The following is a 20,777-nucleotide window of genomic DNA, read 5'->3' on the forward strand; positions in this document are numbered from 1 at the left end:
ATCTAGATCCGACCCTTCATAGCCAAATCTTGGATCCGTACCAAATCCAAATAGGATATGAAATTCGAGTTTCATATAAGAAATGGGTAAATTCCTAGCCCTAGATCCTGATAGCTATAGGTGCCCACTTTCATTTTGAATTACATGAAATGGATATGAAAACAACCTTTGTCAATGGGGAACTAGAAGAAGTGATATCTATGAGACAACTCGAGGGTTTTGTAGAGAAAAGAAAGAAGAACCTAGTTTGTAAACTTCGTAAATCCCTTTATGACATCAAACGAGCATCGCAACAAAAGGACATCGAATTTTAAGAAACCTTGTCCAAGGCACAGTTTATGTCGAATGAAGAAGAGTACTACATTTATAATAAGGTAAGTAGGAAATGATGTTGAATTCATATTTCTTTATGTGGATGATATGCTTATAGTTAATTGCTCAATGGCCTTTGTGTGAGAAACAAAATAATTCCTTTCACGACACTTTGATATGAAGGACTTGGAGAAGCTTCATATGTATTGGGCATTAAGATAACAAGAACTAGAACAAACCAAACCATTCAATTTTCCAAGTCTACCTATTAGTGTACAAATCGACCGATTAGTGTATAAATTGGTTGATTTGTATAATAAATCGGCCAATTAATGCACTGTAGGTAAATTCCCCAATATTTGGCCCATAAAATCTGGCATACTCGGGCTTGGCCAGCACTCAAGTCCTAGTTAGTCGGCCAATTTTAGAAAAGTCGGCCGAATTTTCAAATAGTGATCATAACAACCTTGCATAAGGTTGGCACCTTACATAAACTTTTTCCTTATTTATTTACTTACCCATCTCTGGCAATCCGCAGTCCATGGTATTTGCCATCTATATACTATAATTGTACTATAAAATAAAGAGTACACTACATTAACGATTCGCATCGTCAAAAACGGATTGAGTCTCTTGTTTGAGATAACTATCCACCTTTCCTTAAGTTGGAAAAGTTGACTTGCGCTGACTACTCGTACTCGTCCAAACAACTCGGCCCAAGTAGGCCAACTATTGTAGCATCTAAAAATTATTAAAAAAATAACAAATACAAAAAATCCCAAAAATAAAAAAATATATTAAAAGTCAAATTTAACAAAATATAACTAATCGTGGTTAAGAAAATAGCATATATATATATATATATATATATATATATATAAAATAAAATGACTGTGGATTGGGTGCATTTTTAAAAAATGGAAAAAATTTAAAAATAAGTATTTATGGTAAAAATATTTTCCAATTGTTGTCAAAATGATAGAAAACATAAATAAACATCCTACAAATATATTTTTATTTTTTAAAAAAAATTTTAAAATTGTATTTAAGATCCTCGAATTGGACCTCTAATTGGGTACAACTCGGCTCAACAAGGGCCCTGGAGTCGGAGTAACTCGAACGGGTAGAAACCACTTGGCCGACTTTTCAAACACTGGATAGTACACTAGACTTAATCAAGCATGGGTTAGGGATCAATACTTTTGAGGAAGGAAACTAAATGTCGGGCCTGACAGCTGGTCAAAAAAGTAGTAATGGCCGGGCAGCTCAAATTTAGCTTATTTTGACTTATAATCTAGCAATGGTGGGTATTTCCATATATCTTTCATGATATTTTTCATCATTTTTATATATTTTTATTTTTATTTTATGTTTTGCACCTAGGTGAGATCCATATGTCCCGAAAATTTATGCTCATATTTATATAGAAACTAAAATTTCTGCTCATATTTATATATAAACTAAAATAAACAAGTGGCCATGCACTTCAGCCTTCCAAATCGGGGAGATCTGAGCCATCTAACCTATATTGATTCTATTGGCATTATGTTTGTGCATGTTTATAAGTTTAGAATACTAGAAGGCAAAGAGAATATCCCTCAAAAGTCTTTTTGAGGAAAGAGATCTCAATGTTTAGAAAAAAAAATATGTTGTTCAATTGAGCTGTAGAGGGTTTTGTTTCCACGATTATACAATAAATGAGAAAGCAAGATGCGAACGTCCTTATTGTTTGCATTGTCTATAATAAAAGGGAAAATTACGTAAATATCTATTTTAGTTTTCGTTATTACCAAAATATCGAATATTTTCTGTTATTATTTATGTCTATTTTTTGGATTTTATAATTTTTTTTTTTAAAAAAAAAACAAAACTATCCATTTTTGATTTTTCAAAAAACCAAAAATTTTAAATTTCCGATTTTTCAAGAACCAAATTTTTTTTCTCACTCGTGAGTCCTCTGCCTATTCTCTCAACCTCTCCCTCTACATTACATACGGATTTTTTCTCTTTTGCTCTTTGCAATTTTTACTCTCTTTCCTCTCACAAGAAATCAGTGCAATTTTATTCTCTTCTCTCTCATCATCCTGCCCTTTGCCTCTGCTGCTTCCCTCTCTACTCTGAAACTTGCCTATTTTCCTCATCTCTATCCGTCTGTGGTTTCTCTCTCCTCTTGGTGTTTCTCTCTCTAAGCACTTCCACATCTTTTGACTCATTAACTTCTCTCTAACTGTGTAATTACCTATCTTCCCCTTCCTTTTAGTTTTTCTTTTTGGTTCATCATATTTGGCCATGGCTGAGGAAAGGGAAGCTTCTGCAAACTGCCGGCCTCAAACAGATCCTGAAACTGCTTGTCGAGCTTGGGGAGAAAACAGAGGCCTGATCCTGATAAAAAATCAGGAGAAATTAGTTTTTATGGCGATGTTCCAAAGGGGCATTTCCCGATTTATGTTGGACAGAAGCGCATTCGCTTTGTGGCTCCAATTTCTTGCTTAAGCGATCCTCAGTTTCAGCCCCTCTTGCAAAGAACAGAAGAAGCATTTGGATTTGACAACGGGAATCACCATTCCTTGTGAGGAAATGGCTTTGCATTATGAAGATCAAAACCTCAAATGTTGTGCCTTCCAAATGTCCGCGGAAAAACCAGATTCATTTTTTTATATTATTGTTTACTCCGATAAAGGAGACCACAGTTAAATATTCCATTTAGCAGATGATGTACGGGAGAGAGACAAAGCCAATCGGGTTCGGCCTCGTGAGAAAGGAAAGAGAGAAAAAAATTGCACAAATTTTTATTAAGAGGGAAAAGGGAGAAAAAATCGCGTAGACCGAAAGTTTAGGTAGTGAAACAAAATTTTTTTTCTTGAAGAACCGCAGTTTTTTGAAAAACCAAAATTGGCCTGATTTCGGTAAACCGAAGATGGATAGTTTCATCCTTTTTAAAAAAATTGGTATGAAGTCCAAAAAATAGACATCAATAATAATGGAAAGTATTCGGCATTTTGGTAATAATAAAAATTAAAACAAATATTTATGTAATTTTCCCATAATAAAAATCTTCACTCGCTAAAGACTTGCTTCATAAGTTACTTTTCTTTTTCCTTTTCAAGATCATCATGAGCATTACATGTTACTCAGCTCCTTAATTATTTCGTAGATTGAAGTAAGGGAATAAGGGAAACTAAGCTTCTTGCATGTATTGAAATGCATAAATAAATTCACAGGACATATCAGAGTACATTCCAAACTCGTATCAGCTTTCAATTACTTCTGATTGCTCTCCTGGATTGAGAATACATGAGATCTGCAATTGCCAAGGTGAAAACATAAAACGTTCATTCAAATTTCAGAAGAGAACCAATTTTAGAAGAAAGATGATCAACTTGTAAACCAAAAATCTCTATTCAACCAGCAAGTGCTTTCACCTTATCACTAAACTCCCTAAACGCCGGATCACGCAAAGCTTTATCAAGTTCCTGATGCAAAGAAAACAGTTGTGAACTTAACAATCTGCTTAAAAACTACAAATAATTTAAGGATAAATAAGAGATTACATGAACATCCCAATACGAATGAAGCAGAGAAAAACCGAATGAAAGAATTAGAAGAAAAATTACATCCTCTGCATTTGTTGAAGAGTTTATATTCGATATGATCCTACAAAGTTCATCATTCTTCAAGGTGTTTCTGATTTCATAAGAACTAGCTGCAAAAGAAAATAAGAGATCATTACAATTTCATGTAATTTAGCATCAAACTAATTACTGAATTTGGACAAGCCAATAGGTGAAGTAATGCATTTCTAGGCAACTATATCATTTATACAAATTCTCGCATGAACAAGCTGTAGATTCAAAGACCCAACACTAAGTATGATAAAAATCCATCAAAACAAAAGAATGGATAAAAAAGTGCACCTATTGACTCGAACTGATCCTTTTGAAGCACCCAACTTTCTTCATCTACTCGGATTGATCTTGCAGATAGTAAATGGGTTTCTGCATTGTTCTCTACAAATGCATTAGTATAAAGAAAAATATAAGATTCAGGTGCTGTGAAAACTTGACACAATTTAGTTAGCATGCTAGCTGATATTGTTAGCAACCTCTGACATATGTTGCGAGGCATATACTTCAACTACTTATCCCAACATTATTGCACACATGAATGTTAACCATGAAACATCCATAAAAGAAGAAATGTGTTAATTAAAACAAAATCTACTGTCGATGAATTAAAAGTTTAATATTATCGAATTACATTTGAGGAATTGTCCTGCCGGACAAAGTTCAGCAAATATGAAGGACAATAACACACCATAGAGAGAAAATAAACCAATATGATGCAAGTGAACTTGTGCAGCAAGTTTTAGGAAACAATTACTGGGCTTTAGACACATTTTTGGCCAACCTTGCTGGGCAAAACCAGAGAAGCTGGTTTTGATGTTATGGAGTTCAGATAATTATTCTCTAAAATGGGTTCATACTAGCCATCTGATATAGGAACAAAAAAGTCACGGCTTCTGGAAGTAGGGTTTCAACTCAGAGACAAAAACTTTTTTATTAAGGGAAAAGTTGTCTATTTGCAATTAGAAGTCTACTATGATTAGAATTCCTCTATTTTCAATGAAATTTACAGATTTTCTTTTTAGTTCCTCTTTTGTTTGTTTGGATTTGTACATCTGGTATCAAAGCCGGTTGACTCCCAAAGCGCCTTAGACAAATGCCAGTTCCCTCTTTTGTTTGTTTGGATTTTGTACCATCTGGTATCAAAGCCGGTTGACTCCCAAAGCGCATTAGACAAATGCAAGTTTGTACAATGGCAGCCAGAAGAGGACGAGGAGGCCATGCCCGAGGTGGAGGATCCAGACCTACCCAGGAAGAATATCAGGAGATTCAAGGAATTGGTGCAGAAGGTGCACCAAACCCACTCTAAAGGAGACACAGTTGTTCATTACGCTGATGGATCCAATTTTGAGGAGAACCCTATTTATAACTAGGGGAGAGAAAATAATGCATTAGAAGAATGGTCAGGCCAACAAGCTAGAATTTTCAGGTTGGTTGCAACCCATTTTCTAGATTGGATTGCTAGTGGGGAGACCTTCGAGTGGAAAGAATAATCAAAAGAGAAGAAGGTTAAATTTGTGCCTGGTTGAAGGGTCATGTCATAATATAGTGGCAAGCGTTGCAAGCAAGTCAGAATTGAAAAGGGATGGACTAGATTGCAACTTAGCGGAAGATGAGGTCGTGGTTGAAGGGATGTTATTCCATTTGATTTTGTGTAGGATTGTATCAAAAAGTTTTATCACCTGAAACAAAAAAAGTTCATTATGCAGGAGTATACAGACAAGTTTTACTTGTTGATGAACCATAACATGATCCACAAGAGTGATGGTCCGTACGTTGCACGTTATTTGAGTAGCATGGAAACTTAACTCCAGGATGAGCTGATTTCGCACCAAACTCTCTGCCATGAGAAAGCCTATCAATTAGCCTTAAAAGCTGAAACAAAATTTAATAGGAGTATTAATCACATCCATCGTCAGGTCTTCAAAGGACATAAGCTGTAAATAATAAACAGGGAGATGTGGATGGCTCAAGCTCTCAACCCAGTGATACATCTATGGCAGGAAAAGACCCAACATGAACAGGCCACATCAAATCCAATAACAGGGTCTAAGTGCTTCAAGTGTGGCGAGCTTGCGCATCAATCTTTTGAGTGCCCAAGCAAGAGCACATCTTTAGGAGGGGGATGAGATTATGAAGGAGATATTGAGGCGGGGCCTATCTATAATGAGGAGACTGATGAAGCACTTGAAGGAGGTGTAGCTGATTTACACCCCGATGAAGGTGAATTCCTTGTGATCAGGAAGCGATTATCAACTCGAAGGGTGGTGATGAACCGTAGCTTAGAACCAATATTTTCTGCGCTGGATGTACATTCTAGATTGCATTATTATGAACAACAGGACGTGTGGCAACATTATAATGCAACAAACAGTGGACAAGCTGAATTTGAAGTGTGACAAGCATCTTCAACCATACAAGATCTCCTGGTTCAAATAAGGTAATGAAAACCTTTAATAATCACCATTGCTCAGTTAATAATCCTATTGCAAAAATATATGAGAAGTTTGTTTGGTGTGATGTGTTACATATGGATGCATTTCATATGCCATTGGCTCACCCATCGCATTATGATTTTTTTATTTTTTTTTATTTTTTGATGAAGTTAACTGTTTTATCAAAAAACTGTTGTATTAAAAGAAAAGAATAGTAAACAATTGAGTCTCCGAGGAGTGGAGACTATATAGAGTCAAAAAATGGCAGCCCACTGAGTAGGAGCACCATACAAAGGCTTCCAATGCTCTAAAGACAACAACGCAGAGGGACGAAGTGCCAAAGACTGCTCAAAAATATTGACTGAGCTTGAAAAAAATTCTCAGTCACTGACGTTTATAGCACCCGCATTTGCAAGAGTATCAGCATACGAGTTACTTTCTCGCCATGCGTGCCTCTATGCGATAGTGATGCCCCTACTCAAGTGGGTAATATCTTCAAAGATCAAGACCAGAGGCTAGGGACAAGATGCCGAGTCCGAGGCTCTAGTAAGGAGGTTGCTAGTCACCTTCTGCTATCAGTCCTGAGCCCCATGAGGGATCCAAACGTTTAAGGCCTTCAAGAAGGGCATGGGCCTTGCAGTTTGGAAATCTGAGTGGCCGATGTGTTCTAGAGAAGAAGGCTTGGATGGGGCCGTCATGATTCCTGAATAGGCCACCTATGCGGGCAGGACTGGGGTTGCTTAGGGAGCAACCATCAAAGTTCAATTTGACCAATCCAGGTTCAAGTGGACGCCACAGCGAAGCACAGGGAATTTGATGCCAACTAAGATAAAGCATGCCCACCCAATCCATGAGGAAGGCCAAGGGGGGAAAACCCTTAAAGGTCTTGTGATTCGAAGCCCAAACGATCATAGCCGACTTGATTTTCTTGAATAAGGCTGGTGCGGAGAAACTCTCTCCACGGCAATGTTGAAAAAGGCGGATTCAGCTGCCGGGCTGGTGCCTAGATACCTCAGTGGCCATAGACTATTGGGTTTTTTGGGAGGGGGGCAGGGGCGATTGCGTGAGGGGCAATGGTTGGGTGCTGCTTTTTATAAGGAGAGAGAGAGAGAGAGAGAGAGCATAGGGTGAATGTGTGTGTAAGAGCACATCGAACACCTGGTGTCACCTTCTTTTGTTTTTCTTTTTTTTCCCCCTCCAATGTAGGGAGAGATTTAGGTGGGTTGGGCAGGTGCAGCGTAGATCTTGTATGACATCGGCTAGGAGGAGCTATTCTGTTCAAGTGGAAAGGCTCTAGAATGGGAAGGGTAAGGCCCAAAAGGACATGGATGAAAATAGTAAGAAGATATATGGTGACTTAGGGTCTTACTAAAGGATATGACCCTTGATAGAGCGGAGTAGCGGAACAAGATTTATGTATCCGACCCCAAATAGTTTGGATATCGAATGACAGTGATGATGATGATGTTGAGAGAGAGAGAGTATATGGTTCCGTGTGTATGAGAGAGAGAGAGTGATAGCATATGGTTCCTTGTGTATGAGAGAGAGAGAGAGAGAGAGAGATTCGCATAGAACATGTGGAGGTCGCCTTCTTCTATTTTTTCTTCTTCTGATATGTACAGAGAAAGAAGCATGCGGGTCGAAGAGACAGAGGGGCCTGAGACCTTGGAGGACGTGTTCTTTTTATATGTAGATGAGCATATGGGTCTATTCATGTGTGTGTGTGCGTGAGCGAGAGACAGGCCTCGCATCAAACCCTTGGAGGTTTTCTTCATCTTCTTCTTCTTGTACGTAGAGAGAGATCATATGGGTATATGTATGTGTGTGAGAGAGAGAGATAGAGGCCTCGCATTGAACACTTGAAGGTTGTCGTATTCTTTTTCTTCGTCTGAGTAGATAGATGAAGAGCATATGCCATATACTTGTGTGTGTGTGTGAGAGAGAGAGAGGTGCCTCGCATCGTATGCTTGGAGCCTTAGCTGAGGGCCTTTTTTTCAGCCAAGGGCTCCATAGCACTGCCTAGTTGCGCACCCCAATGCTAAACTGAATAGGGCCACACCAAGCCCTATTCAATTTGGAAAGCCCCCTAGACCACCTAGGCGGCACACCTAGGTGCCTAGTAGGGAAAATTTTCATTCAAAGGCTATACACTATGGAAAACACAATATATATACTTTGTGGAAGAATGGGGTTAAGATTACATTCCAATCGTTTATGAAGGACAATCAACCAAAACCCAAGAAAGGGAAAGGAGAGATTATGCGCTCTTTAAATTGGTTTCTTGAGGAGAGCCAAGAGCAGGGAATTATGTGCGTATTGGTAGCAAAAGGTGATTCTTTTCTTAATTCTATTCATATGTTATTACAACATTAGCTACGGTAGCTAATAAAAGTATGGATTTTATGCCCGAAGAATTGTGTGAAGGTTTACCCCCAGTCTCTCATTTAGCCCCTGTTAGAGACATTCAGCATTGTATTGATTTAATCCCTAGTGCTACTCTGCTTAACCTGCCCCATTATACATGAGTCCAAAAGAACATGAGGAATTGCGTAAGTAGGTAACTAAATAATTGATTATGAGGTTATTCGAGAGAGTTTGAATTCCCGTTCTATCCCTACCTCATTGAAACCTAAGAAAGACATTTCTTGGCACATTCGTATACATAGTAGGGCCATCAATAAGATTAAAGTACTGTTCTCCTATTCCTCCTTTTAATGAACTGCTAAATATGTAAGAAAGGTCTAAAGTTTCAAGAATTGACTTAAACAGTGGGTACCGTCAAACTCAAATTCACCTTGGAGATGAGTGGAAAATGGCCTTTAAGACTCAGAATTTGTATGGAGTGCCTTGTCATGCTGTTGGGTTGTCTAATACCAATACTTCATGCAAGTAATGAACCAAGTGCATCGCCCTTCTTTGCCAAATTCCTGTGTCCTTTGATGATATTATTATTTAAAGCTCGAACGATGATTAGCACTTGGATCATCTAAGACAAGTTTCGAGGCACTTCACAGGAAGAAGAAATTCATAAATTTAAAATACTCTATTATAACAGAGAGCTTGATGTTTTTAAGATATGTTGTTTCCATTGAAGGGGTTAAGGTCAATCAAGCTAAGGTGCACGTAATGGACAGGCCTACACCAAAAATTGTTGGGGAGATGAGAAGTTTTATGGTTTGACTACTTTTTACAGGCCCTTATCAGGAATTTCAATACTATTATTACTCCGAAAACTAATTGCATGAAGAACGGACTTTTAAGTAGACACTACAGAGAGCTTCAAGCTTCTTAAGAAGATGAATAGTGCCTTATATTGGCGCTCCCAGATTTTAAGAAGATTTTTCAGGTGGAGTGTAATGCTTCATATGTGAATACTAGGGCGTAACCAAGAAGGCAAGCCTGTGGCATTCTTCAGTGAGAAATTGAATGAATCCAAGGCTTGGTATTCTACTTATAATGTAGAACTCCATGCTATTGTATTGGCCTTAAATCATTGACGCTCTTATCTTATATAGAGCAAGTTAATTTTGTTGTCTGACCATGGCGATGAAATTTTTGAATGCCCAGAAAAGATTGAACTGGTGCCATGCCAAGAATTGCAATTTTTTTCAGTTCTCTTTTCTTTGTTTGAATTTGCATCACAAAATTACCCATCTAGAGATTAAATAAAAGAATGCAACAAAAAGGACAAGAAATGGCACCATCTGAAAGAATAGAAGCACCTATCTAAGAACCAACATTTAATCCATAGTTACCAGGATCTGCCATCTTGGTGGTGATCCCACTCACCTGGAGCTGGACCTTGAGCGAATCGCCCTCCCATATAGGGAGAACAGGTCCCAATCCCTTATGGATTTGTCGATATAAATTACACTCATGTTAGATTGATCTTTTGTAAGGAAACAAGTCTTAAATGCATGTTCATTAAAAAAAGAGAGTAATTATGTAGCAAAATCATCATCCCAACATGGGAGCTTCTAGCCAACAAACAAACTCTTCCGATCCCACTCCGGCTCCTAATCCCAACAACTATGAATTGATCTAATGAGCATGGATCATGCAGGGATAGAGAACTTATCACATTCTCTAGTCATGGCCACAAGGAAAGTGGATATATCCTGCCAAGCAATAAACACAGGAAAGAAAACATGGAACATCCGTCTCCCAAACGAAGAAACGGACTCAAAATGCAGGACTACAACAACACCATGACAGCCCGCTCCGGCTCCTAATCCCAACAGCTATGAATTGATCTATGAGAATGGATCATGTAGGGATAGAGAACTTATCACATTCTCTAGTCAAGGCCACAAGGAAAGTGGATATAGCCTGCCAAGCAATAAACACAGGAGAGAAAGCATGGAATATCTGTCTCCCAAACGAAGAAACAGACTCACAATGCAGGACTACAGCAACAACATTGTCATGGCCATACAATAGCCTCAACGAATTCCATGATTACATAGTAAGGATGATGTGAGCCTTCTCAATGAAAATGTGAAATGCACACCATTCTTAGCTTCCACATTGAATTTACTGTTCATGCTTCTTGCTTCTTGACATATTGAGAGATGAGAAATGTATCCAACAAAATACATATTTGGATCGAGGACCAATGTGGCAGTCTAAACATCCGACAAGACTGACTATAATAAGTATGCAACAAGAGGGTAATCATTGAAATTAAAGTCAAGACATATAGTAAAAGAGGATTTTTATCTTAGTTATGATGATTGAGCTAACATTGAATGTCATTGGGATATCAAGTTGGATATATTTAAAAATGCTGGAGGAAATGCCAATGAGAACTTTAGAATACATGATGTAAATGTAAAGCTGAATATAGATAATAATTTACTTGCTCAGGGTCAACATACTATCATTGTAGCCCACTGATAAGTTCTTATGACTCTGCAAGTTGTGAGGCTAATAACCATCTCGTGTCATCATCACGAATTAACTATCAGCTTCGTACAATCTAACGATATCATTGAATGCTATTTGAAATTTACTTCTTGAAGAATATTACAAGCATATATCAGCCTCTGAATGAATTAAATAATCATAGGCAACAAAACTCGTGAATGAGAAAGTTGGAACACTGCATCAAAATTTTACATATGCTTTATGCTTTTAGACTATGAAAGGTGATGTTGCATCAAATGGAAGAAAGCAAAGTACTCACTCTCATAGATATAAAGAAAGTAGTATTCTCAAGTAATCAATAGAAAGTGAATAATGAATTAAAATAAACCTCTGCACAAAAGTATTACTTCAGACAAGAACAGCATAACAAGTCTATGAATTAATAACACAATGAACCCTCTTAAGTAAAACAGGTAGCTATTTGAAAGGGGTAGACAGAGAGACAGGGAGGAATCAGTGTACCCTACTGGCATCAATTGAGAAAATGCACAATTATTACACTGAAGTGAAGTGAAGGAACAACATCTTTTTATAGCAGTTCGACTCCATAAGTGGATGTCCTATCAACAATCCCATTGTGGTTCTTGTTGGCAAATTGCTGATTTTCCCTGCATGCTTCGAGTGTCTAAGCTACCACAAATGGCATCTTCTATTATTTTGCAAGTTGATAATGAGAGTCAAACCAGGCCAGAGAGCCATTCGTTCTGTCTCAAAAGGTTGTTCACATACTTGTCAACAGTGACCATTAGATATCCAGGCTGATCTTGAAAATATCGTAAATTAAGGACTATGATGCAGAAATAACTGTAGTATCTCATGTATAGAACACTCTCATAGAATGCAATCAAATACAGTATATTCGCATAAAGAATTTATGTAGGGAGGTAATAGAAACCAAAATCAATGACTACTGACTAGGAAATAACTAAAAGGATATACCTTCCGTTGCCAAAAAAAAATACAAGGTGTCCATGGCCTTAGAGGTTACTCCAATGTATGTATATACTGACAAGCTATGACATTTGACATTCAAACTGCAGCTAAGCATTTGAAATTTTTGATGGGTAATTTACAGCCAAGCATATGAAAGTAGGTTGTACAAATAAATAAAGCAAAGTTCATGACTGCGCCAGTTGGAGACTGTGCACACATTTTAATATATCATGGAATGAACTGAAGTTTCCTCACCAAACAGTCACTAACATACCAATCAATATTTGCATTTTAAGATAGCTAGAATTTACAGTGAAGTATTTTGACATCCTCAATAAAGGAAAGCTGAATAGGAGGATTACGGTAAACTTGAGCATACTCTACAGTAAAAACCAACAACATTCCAAAGAAGTAAGCAAAAGCAAGGAACTTACCAGGTTTTTGCTCTGGAAGATCTGGTTTTGTACAAGGAACTTCTGCAAAAGTAATATAACATTATAAAAACATTTTAGTTGCAAATACAAGAATCCACAAGGAAAACATCAAGATAATTTAACACAACAGAACAAGGTAAAGCTTAAGAACTCCGAATCTAATTTGGTCCTTGGAATTCCAGTTTTTATGAGGATCGACTCACAAAGAATCATAATGATATTTATACTTTATATACATCTAAAGAAGAAGATGCACAGCAGACATAATTGATGAACAAATCATGAATTTCCACAAGAAAAATTTAAAGGCTACGTGAGAAATAGGATCTAAGGCAAATGTGCGTGAAAGAAAATAACACATAGTTCACTATGTGCTTGGATGGAATTACAACTTCACCATAGAAATGTAACTAAAAGAAACTTAATATTCAATTAATATAGAAAATGATAAGAAGATTGTTCAGATATCTTAATGAATTGGGTTTACATAAGGTCAGATAGTTGAGAATTACAAACATTATGCTTACATATGAGAAAGATGCAGTCTCAAGCATCTGGAAAGCATGAATTTGTAAAGTGTACATGTTTTCTTTGCGCATGACATACCTCTGAAGCCTTTCAGTCTTTCTATATATGTTTTCAAGCACTGGGTTCGATTTATCTAGTGCACCTATGACACTTGAGTGCAGACCTGTTTTGACACATAACCATAACCATAAACTTTAAACACCGCAGAAAAAGGATCTCAGTCATCTGAGAAATGCAAGGTCTCCCAAGGTATTGAGATAAATGGTTTTGACAGGAAAATACATGCTGGAAAGTTTGAAGCTACAGTACAATAACAAAATCCTAATGATCTGAAATTCAAAGCAGGGTTTGCAGATAACAAGTATGCCTTAGTTGTTGAACTCAATGGAGCCACACATAAACAAGAATCAGTTATGCTTTCCACGACAAGAGAAATTTCGAGGCATATCAGTGAGTTATAATCTGAGAAGTATTATGCTCCTTTCTATAGAGCAGAAAAGGGAAAGAAGTCATGCATCAAGTCTCAGTCTCATTGAGATGGGGCCTTGGTAGAGCCTGTGGCCATTGACTATCCATTACCAGACCATACATGCTGCATGCTTACCATAACAGGTTTGCAAATAACAATGTCGGTTCACTCAAGATCGGCTGGGATCCTCCACCATATAATGCCCCAATAGCATGCAATCGGGGTAGCAAGTTCAACGAGCTACACAACAATATCTAGTTTACTTAAAAAATAGTACGGTATGGGGTTATAAGCTATCCACCCACTTACAATGCATATACTTCCTTTTTCTACTTCTTTTGTTTGTGTGCCCCCTACATCTTGGATTATGAACTCCAAGGTGTTATTCTGATCATATGACAGGCAGTTCTGTTAGCCTATTCTCTTTCAAATTGTACCTAGGTAAAAAATTTCAATACCCTTATTGATAGGTCTACCTCCCCAGATCTTGGAGTAGGATGTAGGAGCCATCATGACGTATCTCCCTTTCTTTTGTTTTAGGCACCTCGTATTTTCTTTCAAAACTTTTATCTGTCAGAAAAAGCGATATCACCAAAAATCATTAAGATTATTTCCCACATTTAGGTTCCAACACAGGTTGGCCTTCTTCCTCTTATGCTTTTCCTATTGAAAATGAAAGAAAGGATTTGCTCACCTAAGTTGACATTTTGTCTCCGATCGTGCTCTTGCTAACCTTATGCAATATTAAAGTGGAAGAAAGCTAAAGATATGAAGCAACAACCATTGAAAGAAACTAAGCTTCAGATCTGCTTGTATTTCTCAAATAGAAGAAGAGTGCACAATGTTCTGGAGTCCACCAAATGAAGTTCAACCTTCATAGGATCATTCAGTGATACAATGTGTCTAACCACTACGAGATTGAACTAAACCAAAGACTTTTGACTACAAATGTACAAAACAATCTTCACACTGTTAACTGAAACAAGAACCATAAGATTTGATGTGAAGAATGCATTCTTTCAAACAAATCTTTAAGGTTAAGTGTAAATGGTTCCTCTAGGTTCTTTTGGGAAATAAACTTGGCGACAGTGTTTGTAAAATTAAAAAGGGCAACTACGGACTGCAACAAACTTCCTGAGCTAACGAAAATTGTACCAATATTGTGATATCTATTGGCTTCAAGAGCAGCATTGCCAATCACTCTGTGCCCGCCAAATTTCATGAGGGAACATAGTTCTCCTAGCATGTCTCAATGGTTGTGAGACTACAGGAGATGATACTAAATGTGCAAAGGACTTAAATATTACCTCAAATCAAGTATAGAATTTTAACATCAAGTATATTGACTAGCATATTTCACTAGCATAGAGGAAGTTGTATTTCAGTAGCATAGAGGTAATGAGGTCTAATAAGGGGAATTTGAAGTCCCAGGACGTTATGGATTTGCCAAAGAAACAAGTTAAATGGAAGAAAGACCTGCTATGTCACCAATCAAAACAAAATTTCATCAAAAGTTATATGCAGGTGGCCTCTAAAAGACATCAGCATGCATCAAATGCTGTTTGCGAAGCTTATTCACGATGCTATCACTCAATTGGACTTGTATTAAAATGTTACCAGCCAACTTGTACAAGCACCATTAAGTTAAGCAGTTTCAAAAACATAATTTGTACACACACCATTCAATCAAAATGAAGAAATTATGTGATGCCTGATGGCTTCAACAGAGTGAGAGGATTTTTCATGTTGACGGAATAATCTATTCTTTAAAGCATAAATTAAGCAATGATGTCAAGGCATTACTTCAAGACACTGAGATTCTTAGCAACTCAGCATTTACTTAATAAGGCTACACGTGAAAACTGAACAGCCATCCATATATCTTCTACTTCTGACTCCACGAACAGACAAAACACATTGGAATGTGGCTTACAAAAAGGGAAAGGATGCAGCCAAGGTTATAAAGACCCATTTATGAAGAAGGATGAACAACATGCATGTATGTATATGAAGGCCATTGGTGAGAGTATATTGAATATATTGTAGTCAATTTGGGTATAGCTTGAACTCATGACCAATTTGAGGAGGAATGCTCAATATGTATCAGCAATAGTATGGTAATTATCTTATCTAACGAATCGGGCTTGGGTTAAGACGATAGCAGCTGGGTTTTCATAGTGCTACGTCTCAATATCCATTCCTATGTAACCATATCCAAAAAAAAAAAAGTATTGTAACTATCTTATTTATTTGTGTTTCATTCATTGTAACATGTGTTCTTTGCGTACTTGAGTATTAGTGAACCATATCAAGTGCAAGATCTTTAATTGTATAGAAAATATTGTATATGTCATAAGTTAATACTGAGAGCACATTCTGCATATCACCCCAACAACTCTGTACATCTTCAATAGTTTCCAAATTTTCCCAAATAAACACATACACACATGTGGATGTCTATATGCAGGATAGAGCAGTGTTTTGAAACTCATCGAGCCCGACTTGAACTTGGATGAGTCAGACCCAATGGGGTGCAGGATCCAAGTGAAAAACCTTGGAAACCAACCAGGTTTCACCGACTGTGAATGCTTTTCTTGTTAAATTTTTCAACACAGCCAAGTCCAATTCGGACTCCACTTACACTCTGCTGAGTCGAACTTAGTGACTAGGGCCCCAGACACTGGCAAGTCCCAACCAGAGTTTAGGGTTTAAAAAACTGGTAGACAATGCATATCTATGTAGGGTGGTAGTACGTGTATAGAGAGAGACAGCACACATAAAATAACATATTTACCTCTGTGATTCTTGAAACATGCCAAAGAGCAGCTGCACATGAAACCCTTGGGTAAGTTAGATAACTTGCTTTTGCCAAAATATTCCAGAACATGATAAAAACTCTTTACAAACTGAATTTCTAAACCAATGTGAGCTGCAAGCATGAAGAACCTAAAAACAAAAAGAAATTCCCAAGTTACAGTAACACATCAAAGCTACAAATAATAATCACTTCTAAAACCTACTTACCAGTCCCCACTCAAGAGAGTGAACACCAAACAGCGGCAAGAATCAGATTGATACAAGAATGTTAGCCAACGGTAACCTCAGATTCATGTGGCTATCATCTAAGAGAATGTGAATTAAATCTACTACACAGCAAATTCAGGCCTTTTTCTCAGCAAAATAATCAAACAAGGAAAACAATTCCCTCTCATAGTTCATATGCATTTAGTTGTAAATTACAAACAAACAGCATTCAGTTCTGTGTTTATGTGATGGAGAGAGAAGAATGGTCCTCTCCATAAATCGCATATAAAGATCTGTATTCTCAAATTTTGGCCCCAAAAAAGAAACCTTGCATCAGCTTAAGAGAGAGAAGATGAAATGCTTACTACGGCATGAAGCAGGTGGGACACTTGTATTTGGATTGCGCTTCAACGCAAACACCACAACTAGGCCGACCCATTGGCTCAAAATAGAACAAGACGGGATACAATTTGAAGAATATGGTGAACTTGGGTTGAGCTTCAATGGCGTCAAGTCCTTTGGATGGCAGTGAATAAAAAACTAGTTCAGCAATGACAGACGCTGCTCGTCATCTATGGAGCAATAATGAAAACCTGATTTAACATAAAACATCTCCAAGTTTAGAGCAGAAGATTTATTGATATAATATTCCGAGTCAAACTGATTCCAGGTTCCAACATTCTTTTCTTCTTATGCTAAGATGCAGAGAAAGCTTCGAAAACCTTGGAAAACATGGAATATAGTCGAATTGGGAGGAACACAAGGAATTTAGCGCGCTTGCACTGTGCTCCTCCGAGAGCAAAACTCATGGCTAAGCGGACGGGTGGTGCCTCACTTTGGAGACTTCCTTTTATGTGCTTGTTGCTTTGGAATACATTTATACCGAAAGCAGCACATCAATATTTGGAAAACATAAAAGGGCAAAGTTTATATAGAGCCGAGGCTCTAAACAATCAAATTCGAGCTTACCTCAAAATTGATCATTTTGATATTAAGATGCAATATAAGAAAAAAAAAAGTAGATTTCAAGTTTTGAAAATAGTGTATTTGTAATACATTTTTGGACCGTCAATTTTCAAGATTCTTAAGTTTTCATAAATCTGTCGATCTACACTATTTTTTAAGCTTTAAACTTTATAAATAATGATGAAAATATATTTTAAGGCTATCTCAAAGATTTCTAGCGTTGAAACCACATTTCTCGATATTATTTGAAGGTAGGCTCTAATTAGATTGTTTAGATCCTAGGCTCTATAGAAACCGCACCCAAACATAAAATATGGATTTTTTTCGAGAAAATTTTAAAAAATATACTTTAGTTTTTGCATTATTGAAAATAAACTTCAAACTTTGTAAAACCTTATCCATACTCCTTTTCTGGGTGGCTTGACAAAAATAGCCTTCACCAGTCTTAAAACCGTGAAAGCATCAAGGTCGATTGAAAACTGTGACGGTCATGGCAGGTTGTAAGTGAAATTGTGGTTTTGAAGTATCATGACACTTAAAAAACCGTAGCGGTTTATTGGACTATCATAGTTTTAATTTAATCGTTGTACTCTTACCTAAGCATCACGGCCATAAAATAACTGTGATGATCTTTCAACCACTCTCGCCTTCCCGCCCTTTTCTCCTTCCCAAAACTCATTTGTCATCTCCCATCCGTCACTCCCTCTCTCTAATAGTAGTATCTCCACCTCTCTACCTTAACCCCTATCTCTCTCTCTCTCATCTATTTGCCATCATTTTCTTCTATTTTTCAATCTTTCAACACGGTTCCTTATAGCTATTTTCCAACCTGTTAGTGTCAAATATATACACCAACACCATTTTACTGGTATATCCTCAAAATCTTCAAGCTTTTATATATATTTCCCTGAATGTGCGATGACAACATTTTGTATTTTCATCTTATCAGGGTTGGCCATTGGATTTTTTTTTTGTTTAACAAATTATGTAAATAAGTTTTAAATATGTATTTCTATTGTGGTATATGTATTGCCATGTAATGTCCCTATGTAATGCTTCCTCATTATTATGTATAGATTTTTTCGAACCTTTATACCTACATTGCAATCATCTAATGTGTTATTTATCCCAAATATTTTCATTTCGTATTTGCTTCCATCAGAAATTGGATATCTCATAATTTATTGGGCTTGCACACTCCAATATTGGGTGATGATATAGTGAAAAACGCTTTAAACTCTGGTTCTTTCAAGAGGACTAATGATGGGTGTCTTTTCTATGATGGTGGGGACCTGAAGGATACATTTTTTCTACAAACCGGTTCCTTCGACTAACTAAAGGCTCACTTGTCAAAAGTAAAACATTGGGCCCCAAGTATTATGAATATAAGGTATAGTGGCCCAGAGTTACCAAGTAACGTGAATACGGTATGTGTCAGCGATGATGACAACACTGCAAATATGCCAGAAGGGCCTCCCCCAATTGTTACATACTTATCAAAAAAACCTATTAAGTTAGAGTCCACGGAATATCGACCACCAACATTGCTCGAGAATGGTCCATCAAGAGTGGCCATGTGATGACCCAAACTTTTCCCTGTCAGTTAGAAGGCATGGCGGGAGAGGGAGGCTGAAGAAGTGCCAGCACCGAGTGAGATGGAGAAGAGGCCAGCACCGGTTGGAAGAGCCAGCGTCGGGCGGATTTGTGTGAAGAGGTCAGCGCCGGGTGAGTTGGAGAAGGGGCCAGTGCAGGTTGGCAGAGCCAGCGCCGGTTGGAAGTGTCAGCGCCGAGTGAGTTGGAGAAGAGGCCAGCGCCTGTTGGAAGAGTCAGCACCAGGTGGATTTGTGTAAAGATGCCAGTGCCGGTTGGAAGAGTCAACGCCGAGTGAAGAGCCAGCGCCAGGTGGATTTGTGTGCAGCACCGGTAGTGCCTCTGACATGCATGAGTTATGTATGCCACTTGTTATATACATGTTGATTGAATGCCACATGTCCAGATTTTACAATGTTTTTGTGACACTTGGCCAGCCACCTCAACCCAAGAGTACTTAAGCCTCCTTCCTCACCTGTGCCACTCATTCTTACTTCATTTCTCTCTCTCTCTCTAAGGCACAAGGTGGGAAGAAGTGACTATTGGTGGGCAGCCACTATTGGGTGGGTGAGAGCTGTGAATAGAAGAGTGAAGAAGACATCATTGTTGTCTAGGTAAGTGGATCTATCACTACTGCATGATAGTCGTAAGGATGCATGGAATTTATGCATGTAAAATAAGAATGAAAGTGTATGTGAAATGGTGAATGTTGGGGTTCTTGTTATATGATAATGGTGAATGTCAAGAATGAATGCATGATTCTTAGATTATATAAGAAATGCATGCTCTGTATGATTATGTGTGCGTTCACATTGTGGGAGAATGGTTGTTATCATGTGTCTCACCATGAAATGAAGATCATGGAATGTATGCTTGAGACATGTTGTATGCCACTATGAAATTCCAGAAGTTTGCATGTTCTTATAAGAGGCTTTTGAATAGTCAAATAGGGTCCGATTGACCTCAAACTACCCCCATTAGAAAGATATATGAGACTAGTAAAATGTTTGTTTTTACCCATTTCTGAAAGTTTTACAAAAATGAAGTTATATTTCAAAATGGGAAGGTATATCATTGTTGACTGTTTCTTGGATTTTTCATTTATACCATTGTGGTCATTGATTTTAGCTAGCCAAACGAAGTTCATTTTCGGCCAAACTACAGCCATTTGAAAGACCTTTGAATGGCTAAAATTTGCATGTGGAACTATCTTGAAAAGCATCCTAGATTGAAAGTTATACTTTGCTTTATGAAGGTATGTTACTGTGGGCAGTATTGATGAAAATTAGAACTCACCTTGTTTGCCATGAATTTTTGAACTATCAAATGGAATCCAAATGCTTTCAAATTTATTTTGTTAGAAAGATATATGTCTTGGCTTGAACTTTTATTTTGTATCCGTCATAGGTTGCCTTACGGTTTGAATGTTATAATGATTTGAAGCAGGGTACATTGTTGTCCACTGTACACAGTAGGTGACAGTTAGTTAACCTCATTTCCTTGAACCTTTAAGAGGTCAAATAGAATTCTGAAGTCT

At 37.5% G+C, this 20,777-nt stretch overlaps 1 protein-coding gene across 10 annotated transcripts; it reads right to left on the minus strand.

The window, feature by feature from the left end:
• Positions 1 to 3,383: 3,383 nt before the first annotated feature.
• LOC18444079 (HIT-type Zinc finger family protein) lies at positions 3,384 to 17,587 on the minus strand. Of its 10 annotated transcripts, none has more exons than XR_016059166.1 (9): positions 17,407 to 17,537; positions 17,050 to 17,277; positions 16,455 to 16,486; positions 13,270 to 13,354; positions 12,664 to 12,705; positions 4,227 to 4,307; positions 3,927 to 4,015; positions 3,735 to 3,785; positions 3,384 to 3,613 (listed from the first exon to the last, which is right to left on the minus strand). XR_016059166.1 is itself a non-coding variant. In XM_088871812.1 (8 exons), the coding sequence occupies exons 2-8, from the start codon at positions 17,121 to 17,123 to the stop codon at positions 3,563 to 3,565; spliced, it is 420 nt and encodes a 139-aa protein (XP_088727938.1). In that variant the 5' UTR covers positions 17,124 to 17,277; positions 17,407 to 17,542; the 3' UTR covers positions 3,384 to 3,562. The 10 variants fall into 10 exon arrangements, 6 of the variants coding, with proteins under 6 accessions (XP_088727938.1, XP_020529173.1, XP_006854319.1 ...); XR_016059167.1 differs by having other exon boundaries at positions 4,227 to 4,319; XR_016059164.1 differs by having other exon boundaries at positions 17,050 to 17,586.
• Positions 17,588 to 20,777: the final 3,190 nt, after the last annotated feature.

This window comes from Amborella trichopoda, chromosome 7 (genome assembly GCF_054954075.1).
Source record: "Amborella trichopoda isolate Santa Cruz 75 chromosome 7, AtrichopodaSantaCruz75HAP2 v2.0, whole genome shotgun sequence".
NCBI classification, from domain to species: domain Eukaryota; kingdom Viridiplantae; phylum Streptophyta; class Magnoliopsida; order Amborellales; family Amborellaceae; genus Amborella; species Amborella trichopoda.

What these genes read in the sequence shown, in the direction of transcription:
- LOC18444079 (XM_088871811.1), bottom strand. Translation starts at nt 17,123, where the DNA reads ATGGGTCGGCCTAGTTGTGGTGTTTGCGTTGAAGCGCAATCCAAATAC. An exon ending in ATGTTTCAAGAATCACAGAG is followed by an intron (nt 12,706 to 16,454) that starts GTAAATATGTTA and finishes TTACTTTTGCAG; the next exon opens with AAGTTCCTTGTACAAAACCA. An exon ending in CTTCAACAAATGCAGAGGAT is followed by an intron (nt 3,786 to 3,926) that starts GTAATTTTTCTT and finishes TCTTTGCATCAG; the next exon opens with GAACTTGATAAAGCTTTGCG.